The sequence below is a fragment of the Sylvia atricapilla genome, chromosome 4 (genome assembly GCF_009819655.1).
Source record: "Sylvia atricapilla isolate bSylAtr1 chromosome 4, bSylAtr1.pri, whole genome shotgun sequence".
NCBI lineage: Eukaryota > Metazoa > Chordata > Aves > Passeriformes > Sylviidae > Sylvia > Sylvia atricapilla.
This window is the reverse complement of record NC_089143.1, coordinates 49,673,356-49,696,872: the sequence shown is the minus strand read 5'-3', so window position 1 is coordinate 49,696,872 and position 23,517 is coordinate 49,673,356. Positions and strand designations below refer to the sequence as shown.

The window sequence follows — 23,517 nt, the reverse complement described above, 5'->3', positions numbered from 1 at the left end:
ACACAGAACAAAACCATTACAGTGCTGACATTTATATATGAGACTTATAATCATTATTACATGGGGATTTTAATACCATACATATATTATTCAAAAGTTTTTGAAATACAGTCTCAGTGTGCTCTGGTTTTGAAGGAAAAGAAAAGCTACTTTGTAAATTGAAAAAAAGAAAATACACAGGAATGTTCTAGATAGAAGGACATGTTTCTGGGAAAATCACTTTCCTCACACCAAGCTCTCATTGCAGGCTGCAGCACTCTGCACACAGAAGTGCCTGAAGGACAAGGACAGCAAGAGAATCTTTACTCTCCTTCTGCATCCAGAACTCACGTGCATTTTTGAGAAGACATCTTATTGCAACTCAGAAAGCAGCTCCATACAGGAGTGCTCCCAGCTCACACTGTGCTGCCAGCTCACCACAAGGCACTGAGCTGCCCTGTCCATGAATGCTGCAAAGCCGTAGTTCATTCCCCAAAATGAAATGAGCTGCATTCTCATTCCCCAAATGTACAGGCACACATTCTATTCCTGCTCCAAATGAAGCATTTGGGGACTTCCTCACCAGGTCACAAAATCCCCTTCAATGTGGCTGAGGAAAAAGAGAAATGTTCCATTTCAGAATTACCCTGTGCTATCAAGGCAATATGGCTCCAATGCTAATACCCATCTATTCCTCAGAGTGCACATTTGTGAAAAGTCAAGTCTTGGCAACTTTTTCTAATTTGGGAGCAGCCCAGCTAAAATCACTTACTTCTGCAGCGTACGGCAAGAAATTAGAAAGCAAATAGCATTCCCTGTTCCAGAGCCTTCAGAGAGTCCTTCCTGCAGATGCTGTTGCCATGTGGAACAGGTGAACAAGTCTCAAGCCTGGGTCACAGCAACCTCAGACTCAACTTAATGCAGTACACCCTGATTTTACAGTGAAGGCTATTTCATGAATTGTTACAATCTGATACAAAATCAAGTTGCAGAAATATGGACAAAATAATACCACTCCCTAACTTTACAGAGCCTGCTACTGACAAACCTTTAGATACCCTCCAAACAGTAAATAATTACAATTTCATAAAGGCTCTAAGAAATTTTTGATTTCACTGATAGTAAAACTAAGTCAAAGAGAAATGAAGTAGTTTGTCCTAGGTCATACAGACCCAGGTGGCAGAATGTCTTATGTCTCAGTTCAGTGCCTCTGCAATAAAACCTGCCAGAATGGTAAATGCTGAGATATGGAGACACCAGATTTCATTTGTAATTCAGTTATTTCACCATCATTCTTCCTTTAACTCTTCAGATTTTTTTATTCTTATAAGATAAAAGCAGGGGTTGATCCTTATGTTAAAACCAGAATAATTTTGTATTTTAAAGCTATAAAATTAGTTTGAATGTTTTTGCCTTTCTCATGATCACTCTGTAACAAATACCTCATGCTGACATAAGTGAAGCTCAAAAATGCAAGAAAATGTTATCCAAAGTACTATATTAAAAATAAACCTCTTTAAAAACCAAAAGCATGAAAACACTTACACAGGCTTTACAACATGTGCATTTTCATTGCAGTATTGACATGTAAAGCATTCTAACACAAATTAAGCAGATTTACAGCAAATAAAATAGATTTAAGCTTATGTTTTCCTGGAGCTGGGACAGATCCCAAGAAGTAAGACACATTATTAGCTGAATTGATCCTCTTGCATTGGTTCTCTCATTTAGGACAAGGCACATTCTCTAGATACGACCCTGTTGCTAGTGAAAAGGTAAGTACACTGCCCTTTCTAACATTTACCTGATTATACATGCACTCCTCAGGTTAACACTTTCTGCACCCAAGCACCTACTTTTATGGGTGCCTGAATGCACTGGAAGTGCTCAGAACAAAAGGGCCTTGAAGTAAACACAGAAGCACCTTCAGAAATAAACACATTACTTACATATCTGTTGAACATGTTGTCTGTTCTCCCGAGAGTGACATTGTTGAGCAGGATCTGTGCTACTGTATCTACTCCCTCGAAAACCAAATTCACTTTCTGCCACTTTCTACAGAAGAAAACATACGTGTGAAAAACTGTCAGAATACCTAGAGTTAAAAACACACAGGAGACAGACAACGTAAAAACGTGTATTACTATTATACCAGCAGTTGCCTCAGCTACCTGCAAGAACATTTGATTCAGTGTGGCTACACTGTACCCTTAAATAGTCAAATTAAGATGACAGCTGAAGTAGCTCGAGTCAGCATGTTCAAGAAAACAGCAGGTTCACATACCCACCAGATATGAGATAACTTTCTATTAGCCTAATATTATCTTTTCTCAGCTGACAATTCATAAATAATTTTTAACAATCAATTAGAGAAAGAAAGAAAAAAGTAACAATTGAAGTGTTCTGTAGCAACAGCTTTGCAGCTGCACATGATTGCATCATTTGTTTTATCAGATACAAAAGTATTAAGCAGATTTTGAGATGATGGATTAACTTGCAATTCTGCATAAAAGATGGCACAGAACTAATTTAGGCATATCTTTACTGCATACCTGACATCAAAAGGAGTTCTGAATGTCCTACTGTAAGTCCAGTTATCTAGTGAGATCCACCTGTACACCACATCATTAAATCTATAGTATGGATCCTAGTAATAGACCAACAAAAAGAAAATTACAAGATTTATTTAGTAATACTGTTACTGCATAAAAAGCACCACAATACCCATTAGACGGACACTTCTTATTTCAGTCTGCAAATGCAAAATCCACCTTAGTTAGTTAGTCCTGATATTCCTTTTCACCCTTGAAATTTTACGTGAAAGTAAAGCTTTAGTAATATTTTACTTTAATTTATATAGGTCAAAACCCTGTCTGCTATAATCACCCAAATTACAAGTAGCAGGATTTGTTTTTACACAAGAAACTACTGGTCTGGAAATTAACCAATAAATCCAGAGAGCTTGTGACATAATGAGAGGAACAGAAACATGATCACCCTCATAATTATGGAAAAACTAAGACTGTTACAGTTTTAAGAGGCAAAGACAGAATTTTAGGCCTCTAGGGACAGCAGTGAACAAATCTCAAGTTTAAAGTTTTTGTAAATAATCCAGCTGTTCCTTGTCAGCTTGCTGCGGTAAGGATAAATGAAATTGTTGTATGTGGAGGGATGGAGAAAGAGATGAAGGAGAAGCAACACAATTTTGGTTTTGGTAAAAAACTAAATGACGACTTTTGAGAATAGTATTGCATTTACACCAAACGTGCCCATCCCTTTAACCACACTACCTAGGAAGAATAGAAGGCACAGCTGGTCCAAGCTACATCTTTGGCCTTTCTGGCTTCATGCTGTATTTATTACCTTACAGCAGGTCACCACATCCCTCACCCAGGTTAGAGGACCCGCTACCCCATGGCCTCACACCTCACACAAAGGCAGCAGAGGGGGACAGTGTCCCATCCCGTGTCAGAGTGCAGGTACCCGGTCCCTGTTCCAGCCCCTGCAGGCTGAGCTGCTGCCCCAAAACAAAGGCCAGTCTCTTCTGACCTGCATGACTGACCCCGGCTCAGAGAGAGGGGAACTGCGTTAGGGTTTGCTTTCATAGGACTGTTCGAACAGTACCGACACACTTAACCACCCACCCTGAATATCCTAAGTCACACTGAAGGAAATCTGCCCAGCTTTTTTTCTTTTTTTTCCCCTACTTGCCAGAACTTAATTTTTCTTCCCATTTCAGGAGTCAGTATGCACAGTAACGACATTTGGGATTTGAAATCTTCTGAAAAAAATTGTTTAATAGCTCATATGTGTTTTACAACTAACAGGGTCAGGCTCTGTAATAAACACATAAACCTATTCACACAGCAGAACAAAATCATAACATCTAAGTGACTCTCCTCAGCAGCACAGGACCCTTCTGGAGTCCTACAGCAATACAAACATCATTCCTTGGGCTCACACAGAGGGAAAGCTGTCACACTGCCTCTACATGCCACACTCTATCACTCAAATTTCTCACTACAAGAGAAGAGTCATAAAGGAAAAGCCTTGTCACCTGAGTAAAACTGTGATCTCTGTAACAATAATACAGTGTATTCTCTACAAGTTAAGTAATCATGAGCATACAGGACTGTTACTGAATTTTAAGACATTCATTTCATTACTTTTGTTGAACATATCTCAGACTTTTATTAAGATGCATAAGTTAATGCCAAGAAATGCATATTAATATGCAAAATTTAGGCTCATGAAAAAAACTCCACTGAGATCCCTGTACTGAGATAATGAGAGGGAAGCATCGAATGTCAGAGACCATGAAACCCCACAAAATGTAGTTTAAAAAGCACATTTTTAACAACAGTCCTGCTTTAACATTATATACCATCTTATATAGATTTACATATACATACATATTCGTATTTAACATTACATACTATTTTATTTCACATTATGCTTTGAAAAATGTGCATGTTAAATTTCAATCTTTGCCACTTGTATGTGTGAAATATTTAACAAAAGGTGTGAGAGGAAAGTTGCAAATGCACGATCAACAGCAGACTGTAAAGCCATTTGTTTAATGGTCAAACAATCAGCATCAGTGCCTCCGCAAAGATGCACAAAAGAAACCTGCACCGTTTCTCCCACAAAACACAGAGACCCAGACGTTAATGAGCAAAGTCCTGACTTCTGGAAAACACAAAACTGGTTGACTAGCAGCAGAAATGCAGGAATATTTTATCAGAGGCAGAAATCATTGCCAAATGGGCTCTTACAAGAGCTTACAGAGTGGCATGTTTAAATATCAGTACGTACTGAAGATCCTTTTTCCTGAAGGAGCTTTCCTCTTTACTAGTCTAAAGCCTTCCAAGAAATGCGCTGACTGCTAAAATAGGTGTCACAGAAGGTGCAAATTAGCCCTTCTGACTCACAGGCATCCACACTGCTAGATGGAAAGCTCACAGTTCCGTGTACCTTCATGTAAAGCATAACAGTTTACTGGTATCATTGCTACCTAACCAGTAAGACAGCTCATACATCACACAGAAAAGGTGATAAATGTTAAACACTGGTTAACCATTTTAACCATGACAAATGGTGATTGTTGTAAAATCAGTCACGGCAATGTTCAAGCAATGCTTTTAAGACAATTCTCAAGGTTCAGGACAAATGCATAATCACAAAGAAGTCCTCTAAGAAACCATAATTACTTTGCCAATACACTTGTGAGGTTATTTTCTTTTTCATTATTTCATACAACTGTTCTGAGTGCTGGAAGATGTAACCATGTAAGTCAAATTGTTTGGATTTCTTTGAAACAGAATTTTATCCCACGTTAAATCATTTCTCATCAAAATGAAAGGCTTAGTTCAGAAAAATGCATGCAAAAAAAGGACAAATTTAAAACGCTTAAAGGCACAGGGAGAAATTGAAAGACAGGAAATAGGCTGTATATCTATTAAATATACTTCAACAGCTCAATGTGTTCCTGGAAGCAATTCATAGAGGGGTGGGTTCAACTGTAGCTATTTTTAGATCCCACCAAACATAACAGCCTTGCATTTTCCTGCTCCCTGCAATTTGGGGGGAAAATCTGAAGCATTCAAGCCTGTTTGTTCCCTGCTCCCAACCTCGACGCTGTAAGCAAGTAGCAAACCTCAAAAGTGGAGGTTAAAAGCCCTACTACAGATTATAAAAAAGGAAGCAATTTCCAGGTCGACTAACAGGACATCAGCAGGACTTCAAAAGCACTGGCAGCACCACAATGAAGGAACTGCCAGCGCCCAGATGGAAGCTTCTCCTTGCAAAGATTTTAAGGGGATATTGAAAAGGTACGGTGATATAAACTAAGAGCTTCTCCTGTTAAGCAGGAAATGGATGAGAAATGAACACGCGAGAAGTGAGGCTCCAAGCCCAAGTGAGACAGTGAGTGAGTGATGCCAGGCACATCTGGCCCAATGAAGGGAGACACCTCCTGGCCCCCCACACTCCAGGAGTTCTCAGGGGCATGGCACAAACACCTGGATGATACCAGACAGAGTCAGCTGTACCCAGGTGGAAGATCTGCATGTAATAAAATTAAATTTAAGAAAGAGAACAAAAACCAGATTCCTTCGCCTTACCCTGCTTTTGTTATGATCTAATTTGAAATCACCTTGCATGCTCTTCTCTCATAAATTAACTCTGCTGATATTTTATCATGGTACACCATAAGAAAATTCTGATGGTGTAAGAGATTACCAAAACAAAATTTGCAAGTGATGTTTCATGATGTACAGTTGAATGATTCCACTACGAGCGACTTCAGACTGAAAGCTAAATAGTTAATATATACTTATCTATATCCATGTGTTCCTTGACATCACAAGCAATAGCAGCCAGGACATTTATATAATTTTCACAGCCTGAAAGTCAGGCCGAACTAACAGTAATGATGAATGGATCATACTCTTCGAGTGTGAGTTTTGGAAGTTCCTCCTAAAGTAACTAACTTTCAGTAGCTGCTCCCAGAAAGCAGTAAACTGAACGTCACTGTCAATGATCAAGATTGTTCAGTGTTCTGTCACAGCAGAACACTAGGCTAAATACGACTAAAGAGTTAACATACTAATACCCACTGCTTAATAATACTTGAATACTCTGATATATTTAACAAGCCACTATAAATCTTATCTTTTTTAACATTACAAGTTTTTGAAAGAAAAACTTAAATGTCCTTTAATATTTATGCTAAGTTTTACTAAGACTTTTGAATGTTTGCAGATATGTTCTCACAGTTCAGCAGAGCACCTATATTTCAGTGGAAAACAATACAATAAGCAACCATTCCAACAATGAATGCCATCTGAGCTGAACAGAACCATAAGATATCAGTGGAACTGTTAAACCAAATACCAAACAGGCCTTCTCCAAAAAATTTAAGTTATGATGAAGTGTCAGAAAATAAACAACAGCATATTTTATACAAACGCAGAACAAGCTACAGAAAACCACAGTACTTTCCAGAAATGAGGAACTATCAGTTGGGGTTCATAAACTTCTGTCTCTTCTAACAAATTTTGATATCCAAGTATGACCAAGAGCATTGCTAGCTTCTCTGTCAAGTGCATGCCCTTGTCTAACAGGCCAGAAAATGCAGTGTTACCCACCCCCTGTATCAGTATCACACCTGCAGACCTCTCATAGTACTCTATACAAGTCCAAGTGACAACTAATAGGACAAAACAGTCTTATGTATAAACACAAATGGCTGGCATATGAGAAAATCTAGCTACAACATCCATATTCTTCAGAACTGAAAATTTACAGGAGTCACCTGCCAGCAAGAAACGGCATCATGCAGAACCTGGATGTTATGTGATAGAGGATGCCTATTTCCATCACACAGACTTAACAAGCAAGTTACCTGTGGGTATATATGGCTTACCAGAACAGTGCCTGAAAGAAAATACAACACTGGCAGTGGTCAAAAGCAAAACCTTCAGACAAAATGGTTTTGGCAAATCTTTTTCTAGAGCTGCAGGGTTGGAAACAGACTCACTGCAAGTTTGTAAAATGCCTGCATTCAAAACAAAGCTTTGCTCCAACTTTATGCAAGTAACTATTACCCTTTTCTATGTGCATTTCTCAAGTGTTTTTTTTTTTTTTAATTTAACATGTAAACAGTAGTAAGAGCTACAGTGTGTTAATAAAATGTTATTAAAACAACAAGCCAAACACATACTCTGATGCAATCTCCTGGCCCTAGAGCTTTTATCAAAGCTAATCCAGCATTTGAACTATGCTGATTGAACATGGAAGAAAATAATACTTTGGTAGGAAACTCAAGTGTCTTATCCAAGAGCATTTTTAGAGATGTGTATTTGGTGCATTCAGAAAGACATGTTCCTCCAATGTATATTTTATGAGCCAGAGTAAAGATATCTCCAGAACAAATGCTAAGAGGATCCAGAGAGATGAGTAATGAACCCTCAGTGTCAGAGAGATGTTTTTCAATTCAAGTGTATGGCCTGAACAGCAGATTAAAGTAAGGCTACAGACACGCAATCAGCTAGAGCACCCCAGTGCAAAAACACTTTGTGTGTTGACCTAAATTTGAAATGAACCACACAACGATAAATAAATTGCTTGCAGCCTAGTCTTGCAATCTAAACCACATTCTGAAGACTTAATATTCATCAGCTTACCCCTGCTGCTCTCCTTCCCCTTGTTGTTAGATGCCCACTAAGCTACATTGCTGGAGTAGGCTCTTCCAAATTTTGCTTTAAATTTCTGCTTTGGGTGCCAACTCATTGAAAATCTCACAGATACAATAGCAAAGGATGCAGTGCTTTTTGCCACTAGCAAATCACACAGAAAAACAGCATGTAGATTTCACCAGGTCGCTGAACACAGAGGGTCCTGCTATCCAGAATGATTTTGTTCCTACTAGCATTGTTCTCCTATTTCCTGGTACAGCTTTTCAGATCAATCTATACTTTTGTTTACAAGCTGGGTTACTGATCTAGTGATATCTTCTCTAAGATGAATAAAGATCCTATATTCCATTGCAAAGAGCAAAAGGAGCAAATGAAAAAAAAAATATTTAAGACCAAAACCTGTATTTAAGCATCTATAATAAATCTCCTACTTCTATATTTGACACAACACCAAAAGGGGCTGATTTCCAGAGATAATGAACTCTGAAAAATTGGAGCAACCAGTGCTCTATATCTCTACTATTAGGGCAGTGTGCATGGTTTCGAATAAATAGGAATATAGAAAGATCATTTTAGGCAGATGTACTTGGAAACCTTTGCTGATATTCAGTGAGTTGAGAAACCTCAGGACAAAGAGCTGAGCCCCCCTCTGGAGCAGGAAGCCTCACACTGCAGTAATGAATGATGTCACTGACTCCCCCCAAACAACCCAGGCAAGCTGCTTTGCAGAATGCACCAACTATGGTGACACGGATTCAGTACATTTAACACCATGTGCAATAGATTTCAAATCTGCAAAGGTTGCTCCCCTGTTTTGATATAGGCTGCATTCTATCTTTTAAACAAAAATGTGATTTTGAAACAATTTAGTTATCCTGGTGCAAATTTGTGTGAATGCTTCTTTCTGCAAACTGAGCTTTGCTAAACTGAGTAAGAATGTGTTTAAGCTGGCCTTGAGTTACCTGTACACACCTATACATAGAAACAGGTTATCTCATTCTGAGCTTGGAACTAGCCAGACACCAGCTGGGTCCAGTCCAGAGGTCAAGGAACCACACTAGTGAACCACTGTGGTTAACTCAGCACTTCAACAGCAACACCACCAGCTTGGCAACACCTTCCACTCCACAGCAGGGTTCATCCTCAGCTCTACCAGCAAGTGTTTGGAGCAAGCTCTTACTTGTATTCACGTAAACATGTTCCAAGTGACCACAACCAACCATCATCGATTTAATTAGCCAAACACCCACTGCTGCCCAGCTGGCTGACTAAGCTCTCATGCCTCTGTGCAGGCTTGGGATTCTGCCCAGGCACATGAGAGTTCATGATCCTCATTTCCAAATATACTGCTAAATTACAAGTCAGTTTGCAGCCATGCATTTAAACTAGCAATTACATCTTCTCACTTCGTAAGCGTACTGCGTGTGAGTAGTTAAAGATGAGTCTTTCATTACATCACTGCCTTGCGTGTCTGAGTCAGTGCGTTGGTCACAGTTTCTCCTGGATGATTACTCACACTTCTTGCAGCAACACCTCCCAGCACAACCAAACATCCCAGACGTTCAGTTTACCTTGTGCACTTTTGTATCAGAGAAACCAGCACAGTTCCCTTCACCGCTCCTCCACATAAAGTCCCCCTGCTCCTAGCACATTTGAAAACTATAGAAAAGCCCTTCTGAAACCTTAATTCTCAACGTCCAAGATGTCACATCACTCAGCAGACAGATGTTAAAACAACAGATCATCATAGCTCCGCCTATCTCTTCATCGCATATTTCTTTTTCCAGTGTTGATGCTTTGTATCTGGCGGTGACACTCTTTGGAATCTATAATTAGTGCTGGGATTCCCAACCTGTGCCAACACAGAAAATGCTAAAATTATCCTGCCCACTTTCTCCTTTTACCTCTCTAACTTTAATCAGAGTATAATAAACTGAAGGATAAAATCCAAGAAATAGGAAATACAACATGCATACATCCAGAATGTGTTTTTAAAATAAATGATGCACAAGAACTGCACCATCAGGCCCACAATAAAGGAGGCATAATATGATATGCTCTCAGCATAGAACATTATTTTACATATTCCAGCACAGAACTGTATTTATCACCTTTATAGATGACTCTATTAACTTCACTGTTTTCTTTTCTTGTTCTGGGTACATGTTTCATTTTCCTTGTTTCCTTTTAAACGGGCATCTTATTTCAACAATGATCCATAGTGCCATGCTTCTTGTCACGTCTGAGTCACAGGCACCTTTATGCTAATATCAGAATAGTTTGCTACCCATCTGCAACTGCAGTTTTGAAAATTTGTCCAAGAAAGTGGTTGCTGTGTTTTTATAAATATAAAAATTTAATAGAGACAAGCATAAACAGAAGCAGAAAAGCTTCTTCATAGTGTTAAGGCAGGAGTTAAGTCTTCTAAATTTAACTTCTTCTGTTTCAGACTATACTTTCCTTACGCAGAATGGGTGTATATGATCCGTTCTGATATTCCCTGCAAGTTTTAAAAGGGCTTTTTAATGGCATGGGCCTGAAATCCCTAAACTTAGCTTTTCATTATTTTGAGGTACCACTGTAGGTAAGCACGACTTACACGCTGTGAGAGTATTGCGGGTATATGGTGTCAGCACCTCGGCTGCGTGTCTAAACCACAGTCTCACATACTGCAAAGTTTCCATTTGGATCCTCGGCCTTATGCGGGACTGAGGACACTGCAGGCACCAAACGAAGCCTGGCTGCTGCCGCGGCGATGCCAACCAAACCTGCAGAGGCCGGGCAGCTGCCGGGACGGAGCTGTGTTTTGGGGGGCTGAGTTCTCCCCTCCGAGGCGGGCTGCCCACGGCGGGAAGGGCTGCTCCAGGGCCCGGCTCTCGGAGTAGCGTACCTGGATGATGCCCCGGCAGAGCAGCGCGGTGTGAACGCAGCCCGGCACCTCCGCTCGGAGCGACACCGAGCCGTTCCCGCTGCGGAGCCGCCAGCTCCCCCGCAGGCTGAGCACCTCCGGGCCGCCCGCGGCCACCGCCAGCGGCAACAGCAGCACCGACAGCAGCAGCGCGGCGCGGCCCATGGCGACAGCCGCCCGGAGCAGCCAGCTGGGGCGGCGCTTCCAAGGAAGGAAGGGAGGGAAGGACGCCGGCGCTGCTGAGGGCGGTGCAGCGCGGCTGCGCGGCCTGAGCGCGGCCCTGCCCGGCGCCGAGCGACAACGGCAGCGCTCCCGCCCCGGCGGCGGCTGCCAGCGCGCAGCCCGGCCCCAGGGCGCAGCCCGGCCCCAGCGCGCAGCCCTGAGCGCACAGCCCCCTGCCCCAGCGCACAGCCCTGAGCGCACAGCCCCCTGCCCCAGCGCGCAGCCCTGAGCGCACAGCCCCCTGCCCCAGCGCGCAGCCCTGAGCGCACAGCCCCCTGCCCCAGCGCGCAGCCCTGAGCGCACAGCCCCCTGCCCCAGCGCGCAGCCCTTCCCCAGCGCACAGCCCCCTGCCCCAGCGCGCAGCCCTGAGCGCACAGCCCCCTGCCCCAGCGCGCAGCCCTGAGCGCACAGCCCCCTGCCCCAGCGCGCAGCCCTGAGCGCACAGCCCCCTGCCCCAGCGCGCAGCCCTGAGCGCACAGCCCCCTGCCCCAGCGCGCAGCCCTTCCCCAGCGCACAGCCCCCTGCCCCAGCGCGCAGCCCTGAGCGCACAGCCCTGCCCCAGCGCGCAGCCCTCAGCGCACAGCCCCCTGCCCCAGCGCGCAGCCCTCAGCGCACAGCCCCCTGCCCCAGCGCGCAGCCCTTCCCCAGCGCACAGCCCCCTGCCCCAGCGCGCAGCCCTTCCCCAGCGCACAGCCCCCTGCCCCAGCGCGCAGCCCTGAGCGCGCAGCCCGGCCCCAGCGCATCGGCAGAGGGGCGGCTTGGTTTTCTTTTTTTCTCCAAGAGGCACGGCGGGACAGTGATGAGAGGAGCTCTAACACGGTTACGGATCTCTCAAATGCAGCAAACGCACTCGGAGCTCTAGGAAACGGCAGGGAAGCGGAAAGGGATGGGGAAGAGCTGTGACAACACCCTTGTGCGTTTCTCTCAATATCGGTTCCCTCGAGTCGTGAGGCTTTTATATGGCCTCAGACTTCCACATCCTTTTGTTCCATAAAATTACAGAGGCATATAAAAGCGTAGCAAATGTCATGGACATCTCAAAGTACTGTGGTTTCCTCATAAAGCAGGGCTGTGGATTTTGTTTATAAAAATTAAGCAATTTCATCTGCAAAAGGACAGAAACATCATCGCCCAAGAAAGTATGGTTTTCAAATCCCACTGTAGCATTCCTGTGTGCCCCTTGCTAGGTTAATCCCTTCATTCACAGCCGTAGCTATGTCCAGGTGTAACACCCACGGTACTTCATGCTCTGTTCCCACTGCACCAGGGGGTGCAGGGCCTTCTAGCTCACCTCCATGAATCGGGAATGTTTCACACCAGCCCCACCCCAGCTGAAGCTGTGCACGACAAGAACAGAATACCAGAGTTTTGCTTTAGCTCCTGGCTTTCACACACCTATTTCAGCATACTGTAAGAATCCACCCTAAATTTGCCTTTGTTCATGACTGAACATGGCCAACGTGCCTATATATTTTTGATGCAAATCCTTTAGATCTGACAACCCTTCGTTTCAAGACAATATAAAAATGCCAGTCCTTCCATTCACCTACAATAAGAAATACATAATCCAGCCACAGGTAATTTTTTTTACCTGTGTGAGCACAAGAGGGGGTGCAGTTCTGGAAAATACTGACTCAAAGAGAAAGACAGTAGCTGATCTTTTTTCTCTTGAAAAATTTCTGCTGGCAACTTCAAAAAGGGATACCTGGGAAGCACACTTGGCCAGAAGGCCATGCAGAAACTTAGCTGTTAGAACAGTTACCATATGTGTAATTTTAAGACAGAGTAAGCCACATTCAATATACCGACTAACTGAAATGCTGGTCTCACTTCAGTTCAACTCCCAGCTGTCTTTCAGTGAGATTGCCAACAAAGGCTATCATCCTAGATTGAGTTACTCCAACTGGCTTTGCATGCTGTAGAAGTCAGTCAAAATTAGTATCTTCTCACCTTTAATAGTGCAGACTAGAAAATTATTATACATTAATAGTAAAAAGCCTCACTCTGTTTCTGTCCTCATCTGTCAATGAGTGATGTTTTCAGTGTTCTTTCCTTAGTCACTGATACAACACTAAAACCATTTAAATACTGTAGTGCTGCCTGAGAGATCTTACAGGATATTACTTCTCAAGAAGCAGATTTACAGCTGTCAAAAAACAACTGCTTTTTCTTTTTTTTAAAATAAATCTTTTCCAGCAAGTCACATGATAGCTTCCCAGTATGAAGGAAACTGCATTTCAAGATGTTTACTGTACTTCCGTATTTTGCCTTTTATTCTTTCTGCTTAAGACTGACTGGAGCAACACACACACCAAAAAACCTCAGCCTAAAGACAATGCTGTAATTAAGTATTCTGAGAACATGCTGTTTCCTTGTTCAAGGCTTATAATTAAGTTAAATCATGTCTCATTTTCATGTCCCAGTTTTAGGGTTTGTTTTTTTTTTTTGTTTGAGGGTATTTTTAAACAAATGACATTTTTGCTGTTTCAAGATATGGATTTTAAAGGCTGTGATTTCATCTTTTCAAATCTTAAGACACAAGATAAACCGAGTACTTTCTTTTACTGTGTACTATATTAACTCCCTTTCTGAAATTTAAGAGGTTATTACAATTCTTACTTTATGATATTGCAAGCAGAGATTCTTTATCAACTAAGACAAAAAGCTGAAGGCAAAACCATGCCTTTGGCTCTATTAGAATAAATTCAGAGCAGTTCCACTGTAGCTGCCCAAATTCTGCCATGTTAATCCAGATGTCCTTTATTTCCATATGCTATGCAATCTCTGTCATTACAACAGGCTGCTGCTATTTTCTCCTCTAATTCACATTCAATGAGTTCATGTGAAGGTTTTAAACAAAGAGGTTCTCACAGATTTGAATGCAGTACTTTAAGATGTTACTGCCCCCACCTGTCCATCCTGTACCATTCTTCTGCTGAAGGTAAACACCTCTGAAGGCAAACAGGACTTGTGTTCATAGCAGTGAACACGCTTATCAGGGCATGCTCTCTCTTTCGGTAACTGTGTGCTGCTGCAGATACCACCACCACAGACCATTTTTCAAAGATGCAAAGCAACTAAAGGATCATCATCTACCTCAGGGAATTTTTTACAGATGCAGCAATATCAGTGTATACATGTTTGTATGAGTGTAAATACCTTCAGGCAGCACAGAATATCCATAAGAAGGCCTCACAAGTTCCTCAGGAAGTTCCTCAACATGACACCAGACCCCTGTTTTCTGACTGCATCTGCAGAACAGAACCACTGTGCAGGACAGAACAGAAATTTACACTATACTGGAGTAAAGACAATATGATGCAGGGAGCTCTCCAGCTATGGATTTCTAAAGGACATTATTCTGTACTTATCTTAAACTGCATCCAAAAGGAGGTTAAAAATAAAATGAGGAAGTAAATTAGGATTGCTTTTAGATGAGGATACTATTAATACATCACTAGAAGAGAGTATTTTACTAGGTCATAATGAGCAAAATACAAAGTGACAATATAAATGGCAGGCCTAAAGTTTTTTTCACAATTATGGCAAAGTCTGTAGGCCACTGCAAGGGGATTTCTTTAGCAAACAAAATTACCAACACTAAAAATCATGGGTAATTAAAATTAAGTATGTAGAAAGGAAGCTGCTACTCCAGACAAATGCTGTAATGGAAGGGGAAAAGCAAAAACTACGTAATAATAATTTTAAAATTTCATAGAGAAAAATAAGTGATGTCTTGAGTATCTCCTTCATCAGGCATGCTGGGGCAAAAGACTTTATTTTTACCTCTGCATAACATCTTGCTTTGAGATGCACTTAAACCAAAGTATATAGGTGTCAGGTCACCGTCTTCCACAGAACAGGCACAAAAAGCCTAAGGATCTTCAAAGCTAGCATGGCCAGATTTTTAAAGTCATGTTATTTAGAAGGCAGAATTCCCACAGCTTTTATTCCCTTCATTTTATAAACTATTTTGAAACAATCCCAGCCTATTTATAAGATGATGTAACACGGATCATCGCCATTTACCCTTTGTTTCATAAGCAGCAAATTCACGGTCTTGTACGGTGCTATCCAAGCTCCCTTTCAATTCTCATTAAAACTTACTTCAAACATACTGATTCTCTGGCACTTACAGAAAATCAGTACAAATGCAGACATTATGAAACAGGTTGCTTAGCCTTTCTTAGAGGCTTAAAACTAGACTGTCTGTGACCACAGTACGATATACAACTTGTCCCTGAATGCCTAAAATGAAATCCCTTAAAATGTGAGTATCTGTAGGTAGCAAACTGTTTCCCCCATGACAGAAGTTTGAGAGGCTTCACTGAGCCTGTGTGCTTGGCACTCTACCAGCTGAGAGCAGGACATACCAGATAGATCACACTACATATGAAGCACACATCCAGCCTACTGTTTTAATCAATGTTTTCTGTGCAGGTGAGTATTAAGAGAATAGAATGTCAACAAATATTTGTAGCTGATAAACTGGATGACTAAATGTAAATGGATTTGGAGTTGCTGAAACAGCTGGGAGCTGCATTTCTTTTTCTAACTCAAGTGACTCCAAGCAAACCACTGAGGCAGCAGGACCTCTGTTTCTCAGACCTTCAATGTGGTTAATGCTATTAGCTGCAGCACTAGGACAAACTCTGTCCCTTCACTTCTATCTAAGTTACTCTAATGCAAGCACAAGAAAATATTCACACTAACTTTACTGAAAAGCGTGGGTAGTCAAGAGACACTTTATTTTCCTCTTGAAAGTTTAATGCTTATTTAATCACCTATAAGAATTTCCAGAATTCTTAATCAATGCAGTTCTCACTGAATCAACTCAAGCCCCACTTAGGCAACAGCATAAGGGAAGAGCATGGCTACACAGGAAAAATATTCCCTTGTCTGAATGATTCCAGTGAAAATCCTTTTGCATAACAGAGCTACATCCTCATGCAGTCCAGGAAGCTACATGCCCTATCACTTGCTGCACTGGTACAAATGTCTCAGGAGTAAGAGTTACAGAAATTGACTCATGCACATTCATAAAACAGGAATACTTTAATATGGGCTCTATTTTTTTTTTTCCAAATGACTTCATACACAAACGGCACTAAAAATACTACTTTATATATACACCCATCTGGTAAAAAAAGGCATTATGTGCTTGATTCTCATGGCAACAAAAAGGAAAAGATTACTGCAGTACACAAAGAGTACTGCAAGGATCAGAGAATATCTCAAATTAGAAAGGACTCATAAGGATCATCAAAAGTCCAACTCCTTTCTCCTTTCAGGACTGAATAAAACTAAACCATATGACTAAGAGTAACATCCAGATGTTTTTTGAACTCTGTCAGGCTTGATGCTGTGACCGTTTCCCAGGGGAGCCTGTTCAGTGACTGACCACTCTTTCAGTAAAGAACCTTTTCCTAATATCCAACCTCAACTTCCCTGACACACCTTCATTCCATTTCCTTGTGTCCTCTCATACTGTCTGACTATATCTCTTGTTTTGGTACTAGTCAGAGTTTTAACATTCTGGTATTTGCACTGGAAGAAGAGAAGACAAGCCGTAGTTTTATGGCTAGAAACATTTTAAAAAGAACCTTAGGGATTTGAAAAGAACCTTGTCTCTTCAGCTCAGTCCTTGGTGAAAGGACCTCTTCAGGGAGTGGCCCTGGCTAAAAGACTACTCACACACATTTTGTTTACAGTAGAACTCTCAGCCCAGTGGATACAAATAATCTGGTGCTCGAATTAGTCCTTATGCCTTTGATTGCTGCAACAAATGTCACTGTTCCGTGGAGGAACTCTTCTCACCATGAGGACTATAGATAAGCACAAAGGCAATAGCAGCCTGTAGAGAGGTTCTATATACCACAAGAGATCACTGCCTGGAATCAGTCTCCTCCCAGATTGTTTCAGCAAAAGCAAAGATCTTCAGCTAGTGTGAACTAGTGTATATCTAATGAAAGGACAAAAGATACTATATAACTTCAATTAAACTTTGTGTTAAACATTCAGCATACATTTTGATCTCTACAGAACATTTCACAGCAGTGACACAATATTCTGAAGGTATTTGAAGTTTTAATTAGTGTGTTGAAAAGTGAACAGCCACCTAAGCTTTTGGCACTTGTTACATATTAGCAAAACAAACAGCATACAGCAATCATTTCCAAAGGTATGGCTTTCTGATGAAATGGTTTCTTCATCACAGGAAGCTATCATGACTCCAGAATGTTATTAAGCACTTAGAAGGTTCAAGATGCAAAATTATCCTGAGTACTTAACTCTCAATAAAGATTCTGTTATGTTGATTCTCTCAGCGTATTTTCAGTACAGTTTATCAACAGTGGTCATATTGACAAATTCAGTTTTAAAGGCCTGGAAATGCCCTGAGGAATTTCAGTAACACCAAAAATACACTTCAAACTATTTTTAAAAGCTATTTTAGGCAATTCAGTCTAATGAAGTACTTCAATATGCCTAGCAAGCTGACAAGTAATGATTTCTCCACAATAATCACTCTGGCATCCTCCATACCTGGTCAGACACATGAAGGTTTACTTGGAGCACAGAAGGGTACAACTAAGCTTCTCCTGCCACCTCCAGCTGTCCAGTTAGCAGTAGACAGCTTAATGCTGACATAAGAAAGCCACTCATTGTTTAGTGAACATCTTGGTGGTAGCTTGAATTTGGAGGCTTTTCAAGACCTCTTTTGTTGTGTTCTCTCATTAGCAAACATGCTGATCCACTGTTTATCCTTCCAGCTTCCCGGCAATGACCCATAATCTTGTAACCACCAACTATTACTGCTACTTCCTCCTAGCAGAACTTTTTGAGAAGAGCTTATCAGTTTGCTGCAGCTGGCTCAGAAAGTACAGCTGGCTGCCCTCTCCTCTGTCCACACCCTAAATTATTCATGATGTGTCAGCATATGCTTCATGGGAACTTCTTTTTAAAACCTGAAGCTTACAACACTGAGCTTTCACCCTTCACTCTGTCTCTGTATATCTTCACTCCAGATTCCTGATACATACATGACCTTTGTCTTACCTGTACTCACATAACTTAAAAACGTAAGGAAGCTTATCTATTTTTTTTCATTATTTTTACAAGCTCACCCCCCAATTGAAACTACTGCAATCATAAAGTAAAAGGTTTTGCTACCCCTTCCCCTTTCATTCATGCTTTGCACTTCAAGAGGCATTACTTGCTCTAGCAATTGTACAAAATATTGGCTCATAAACTAAAGCACTCAAAGAGTCTCCAGGCACTGCCTAGCTAAGTCACGTGAAGGGCATTCCCCTTCAGATCAGGGAAGGCAGCAAAGAGAAACCCTATCTGGCAGGGCAAGTGTATATGGCAGAAACAAGTTTAGGTCTCTAAAGGGTGAAGACGTACATGGCTGGGTGGCTGTGGGGAAGAAAACAAGTTTAGGATTAACTGATCAACTGATCAAACTGATTGATTGATCAACTATAACCTATTTCTGTATCTGGTCTCCTGCCCTGGGAACCAGAAATGTAGCTTCAGTTGAACAGCAAAGGGCAACTTCTCACCTTCCTTTTTTCCCCCCCCCTCCCACCCCTTGTAAAGCACAGCATAATGTATGTGTAAGATATTAAGATGCCACATCAGTCACATTAAAAAAAAAAAAAAAAAGAGGGGGAAGCCTGCCTCAATTTAAATTTTGCATCCAAAATTTCAAGGTAACTGTTCAATGCTTTTCCACAAACCTGTCTTTTCATGTTTCCACTCTGAAAATTTTCAATGTTTTTCTACATCACTCTTACAGTATTGGAAAGAGTATTACATGCAAAAATAGGATTCAGGGCTACCTGCATTTTCCCAAAGCTTTTCTCATATAATTTATAGTTAAGCCAAAAATAATGGGGTTTTTACTTCTTTCTCAGTTTATAAATAAATAGTTAAGGCTGTGAAAATTCACATCCTTTGCACTAAAACAGTAATTCTGAGTGTGAAGTGCAGCACATACAAAGCAGGAGAGGACAAAAAGAGCTAAGTTAAGTAGCAGCAATCTACCTACCTCCTCTCTAATTCAATTGCTTATGATTGTGGGATGATACCTTGAAGTGCTGCTTTCAATGAATTTGGAATGGATTCTCAGGAAGCATAAATCAGGCTGTAAACAAGAACTTAAGAGATATCCTCATGAAACACAACTCAAACTGTAAAAGCAGAGCAGTTAGTACAACCAGCCAATAAAATCAGTTTACACAAGAAAGTTTGCTCTTAATGCTGATTAGACTTACCATCTACACTTGGGCTCTGGCAGCTTGTTTCTGAGCTTAGACCAGACAGACATGCTTGAGAGGTGTAGTACTTCAACTCTTTGCAGACACAGATTGAACATCATGCATTCCCAAATATTAAATTCAATTCTTCAGCTAGCACTAATCCATTCGAGAAAAATATCACTACCATGTTCCACTAAGTGTGTTACCTGAGATCTCCTACAATCACTAACAGGGATCCTCTCCTTAATGTTCTTCTGAATACAGGCACAAAATCTAGACCCTTATGAAGAGATCCTACTCCAACAAAAGCATTCCAAACCTTCCAATAGAAAAAAATAATAAAATAATGGTTATATTGAATAGATCTCCCAATTACTGAGGTATCTGTGAATTCATTATCAGAGCATGATTAACACCACGGCAAGTAATCTGCAAACCTTGTTTGAGCAGGAGTACCCTTCCCCAAAGAATTAACAGCTTCACACTGAACAGTGATTTTTGCCAGAGCTATAAAGATCGCCACTATTTACCTTCATAAATTTTCCAGGAAGAAGGGCTTATAGACTCGCATTAGGTTCTCTAAGGTCGCAAACTGCAGTTCCTCCTTCAGATCTCAAGAGAATTAGAGTTGCACGTTCAGTAGAAAGTTGTGTTTCAGAATGTTCCCTAGAACACTCCAACACCCCACAAAACCAAACCAAACGGAACAAAACTGCCGCCCCCCCCCCCCACCCCCCACCAAGTACTCATGACTGAACAGTTTCAGTTTTGACTAGCATCAAAGACTGTAAGATAAGAAGTGCTGAGGCTTACCTGGCCAGAGGGGAAAAAAACCAAAACAGGCTTGACTTAAAAATAAGCACAGGCTTCTCTTCTCTTCTCTTCAGCATACATGAAACTACCGTAAGTGTCTACAAATGCTTTCTCAGAGAACATCACCCGTTAGATAGCTCTTCAAAACACAGGTAACAGCTTAATTTTTGCATTCTCCCTGATGAAACATGAGATCACATCTGAGACTAAACTTGAGTCAGAATTCCCATCCTTGAAAAAAGTAAAGGCATTTTTAAATTCTGTCTCCACAATGCTAGTCTGCCACAGCAGACAGAGCAAAGCCAGCTGCCCAGCTCTACAGCTAGCATTCCTCCCATGCGAATAATGTATCACCATCTTATGAGCAACTGTTCATGCTCTGTACATTAAGTCTGTGATGGGACAATGCACAATTAATATGAAGGTTGATGAAGTTTAGGCAAAAGCCAGAATTATGTAATCTGCCAAACCTAGGACTCCCAAGTACAGGGCTTAAGTATTTCTGCTTGAAGCTCCTGAAGGGGAACCAATCTCAGTAGAAGCCATTTAAAGAGAGGAGCCTATTCTTCCAGAGCACAGGAACCACCCTAGAGATCAAAGATCAGTATTAAAAGCTGTTGAAAACCAATATACTCTGATCAACTATGTGTCCTGATAAAGCTTTGTCCCATCATGAATTAAAATCCTTCACTGTTCGAAGAAGATACTGAAGTCTCACCAATACTTCTAATGCATAGGCAAAAATACCCCAAACAAACAAAAGCTATTTTGGGCAAACAAGGATGTTTACCAGAGAAATTCCAAAGTATTACTTTACACAAAACTTTCCTCTCAAATCCACTGTTTCACTTCTGGCACCTCTTCCAACCTACCTGAGACAGACAGCTGCTCAAGAAATAGTTACAGCCCGTACTCCTGCTTATCTGGAAGCTACTGAACTCTTTCTCCCACAGCTGATTGACATTAAACCAACCACTGCAGTACAGAAATAAAGACAGATAACTTTGAACTATCCGTGCAAAAGACTGAGTGCTTGCTTCTAAATGCACTGCAGACCAAAGTTACTGCAGAATTTACTGCTGCATTAACCAAGAATGCAAAGTCAGTTTGTGGGCATCAGCTAAACCATCCCAAACACCAATTAAGGAACTATTCTACACTGAACACATGCCTGCAAGAGCTTGTCTGTCTGCACTCTGAACTGGTTTTCCAGTTAAGCGTTATCCTGAATTGGTGTTCTCTGTCAGGCCAAGATAGACACTTAAAACTATAATTTACCAACTATCTTATTTCACAGTATTTTGAAACCAGTTGCTTTTATACTGGAACACATGAACTGACAGCAGCCCATTTTTACTTCACAGTAATACAGGCAGCTTATCTTTACCTTCTGTACCTTCCCTTTACATCACGTATTTACTCAGATTTGTTACCTGTGTTCCCATGCTTTCTCTGCATTGGTCCTGCATTGTTGCCAAAATACAAGCCCTCAGCCTAATACCGAAAGTATTTTAGCTGCAATTCCATCTACCTTTTAAAATATGCAATTGCCTATCATGATGTGATGCAAGTGTTCAATTTATGCCTACTTTATATTTATATTGAAGGCACTGGGATAAAATACCATCCATTCAATGACACCAAGAAACAAAAACCAGAAAGCAGATAAATCCAATCAGTACCGTTTTGTTTTTACATTTGAAGGAATTAGTATAGTCTGTGTTTTATAATAAATATAAAAATAACCATTATTCCTGAAGATCCTTTATTGATCATGCATTACCTCATTCCATTGTTCCAGTGCTTTTTTTTTTTTTTTAATTTAACTAAAAGAGGGTTTCGTCTTAGCCTCATTTTCATGTATGAAAATACAAATGAATCAGGGAAAAACAATTTAATTTTTTTTTTTGGTCAGCTATAAACACAGCAAGAAATCTTCAGCTGAATTCCAACTATGCTTTAAGCTTTACTCGGGATATGCAGTTTGAAGACTTCTGCATCATCAGCCACATTTGATGGACATGAAGTATCTGCTTCAGATGAAAATGCCTGTTAATCACTACTTTTTTTAGCAAAGAGGAGTCTGAAATAAAGTAATTAAAGAGAGAAAAATTAAAGGCAGGCTGCAAAATATAACACAAGGGAGTTACTAGAACATTTCTGGCTGTGAGTGTTCAAACCCTCACGTTATCTGCTGATTAATGCAAACTCCCACCTGCATAAGTAACTATCCAATCTAACAGGACCGGTACTGTATGTCTGCACACCCATCTACTAACTGGTTCTCTTTTAATGATCTGCCAGACTCTAGTTCCATGCCTCCAAAGCAACTAAAGCCTGTTGCTGTGGTCTGCTTAAATCCAGACTTTTCAGAAAAAGTCAGCATCTCTAATCTTGACGTAAAAATTATGGCAAAGTGCAACTGAGTAGAATTTTACTCAAGCATTCAAAAACGTGTGTATGTATACTCATAACAAATACAGATGCTGTTTGCATCAGAAGACAGAAAAAACAGAAAAATCCCTAACCAATACTATAGATCAAGTTTTTCCTGCATCCTGAAAAGACTTTTTTTGTGCTTAAAACCACTCAAGGTTCTTCAAGTGAAACTTGAAAAAACCGACTGCAATCATGTTGTTAAAATTCAAAGCCCAAGTAAATATAGCAAGCAATCATAAAAAAATTATTGCAGAAAGAACACTAGTTTCTTTCCCCGTTATATGTCTAGGCTTGACATTTTCTCTAAACTCACTCTCAAATAAGTGTCATTAAAATACAGAGAGATTTTGTTTAATCTGAGTTTTCTACTATGGAGCTGACCCCTCTGAAACTATTACAGCATTTATCATGGAAAAAAAAAATCTTGTACCATAAGTAGACAGACAACATTTCCAAACTCTTCACTTTTTACATTAAGTTCGAATGGAAAGTTTTCCAGCCTCCCTATGTTCCAAAGGAGTCAAAATGATCCACTATGTAGTTTTCAGACTACCTGTGGTTTTGGCAGGTACTTACTGAGGTAATCGCCAATTAAGTTTTTTGGATGTCAGAATTCTTCAGTCTCCGTATTAGCTCCTGCCTACAAGCTCCTCCCCTTACCCCCCTGCTTAACAGGAAGCCCCAGTGTGACTCCTGG

The 23,517-nt window shown here is 40.9% G+C and overlaps 1 protein-coding gene and 1 long non-coding RNA gene across 2 annotated transcripts in view; both read right to left on the bottom strand.

The window, feature by feature from the left end:
* Positions 1 to 11,294, bottom strand: part of MANBA (mannosidase beta) — a 52,191-nt gene extending 40,897 nt beyond the window's left edge. Inside the window, 3 exon segments of the mRNA XM_066317870.1 lie at positions 1,929 to 2,034; positions 2,532 to 2,626; positions 11,068 to 11,294. Coding sequence (XP_066173967.1) covers positions 1,929 to 2,034; positions 2,532 to 2,626; positions 11,068 to 11,250 — 384 coding nt within the window. The 5' untranslated portion in view covers positions 11,251 to 11,294.
* A 1,064-nt stretch (positions 11,295 to 12,358) lies between these two features.
* On the bottom strand, positions 12,359 to 18,689 carry LOC136360543 (uncharacterized). Its single transcript, XR_010743470.1, has 2 exons — positions 17,851 to 18,689; positions 12,359 to 13,223 (listed from the first exon to the last, which is right to left on the bottom strand). It is a non-coding gene; the product is annotated as an uncharacterized lncRNA (long non-coding RNA).
* Between the last annotated feature and the right edge of the window lie 4,828 nt (positions 18,690 to 23,517).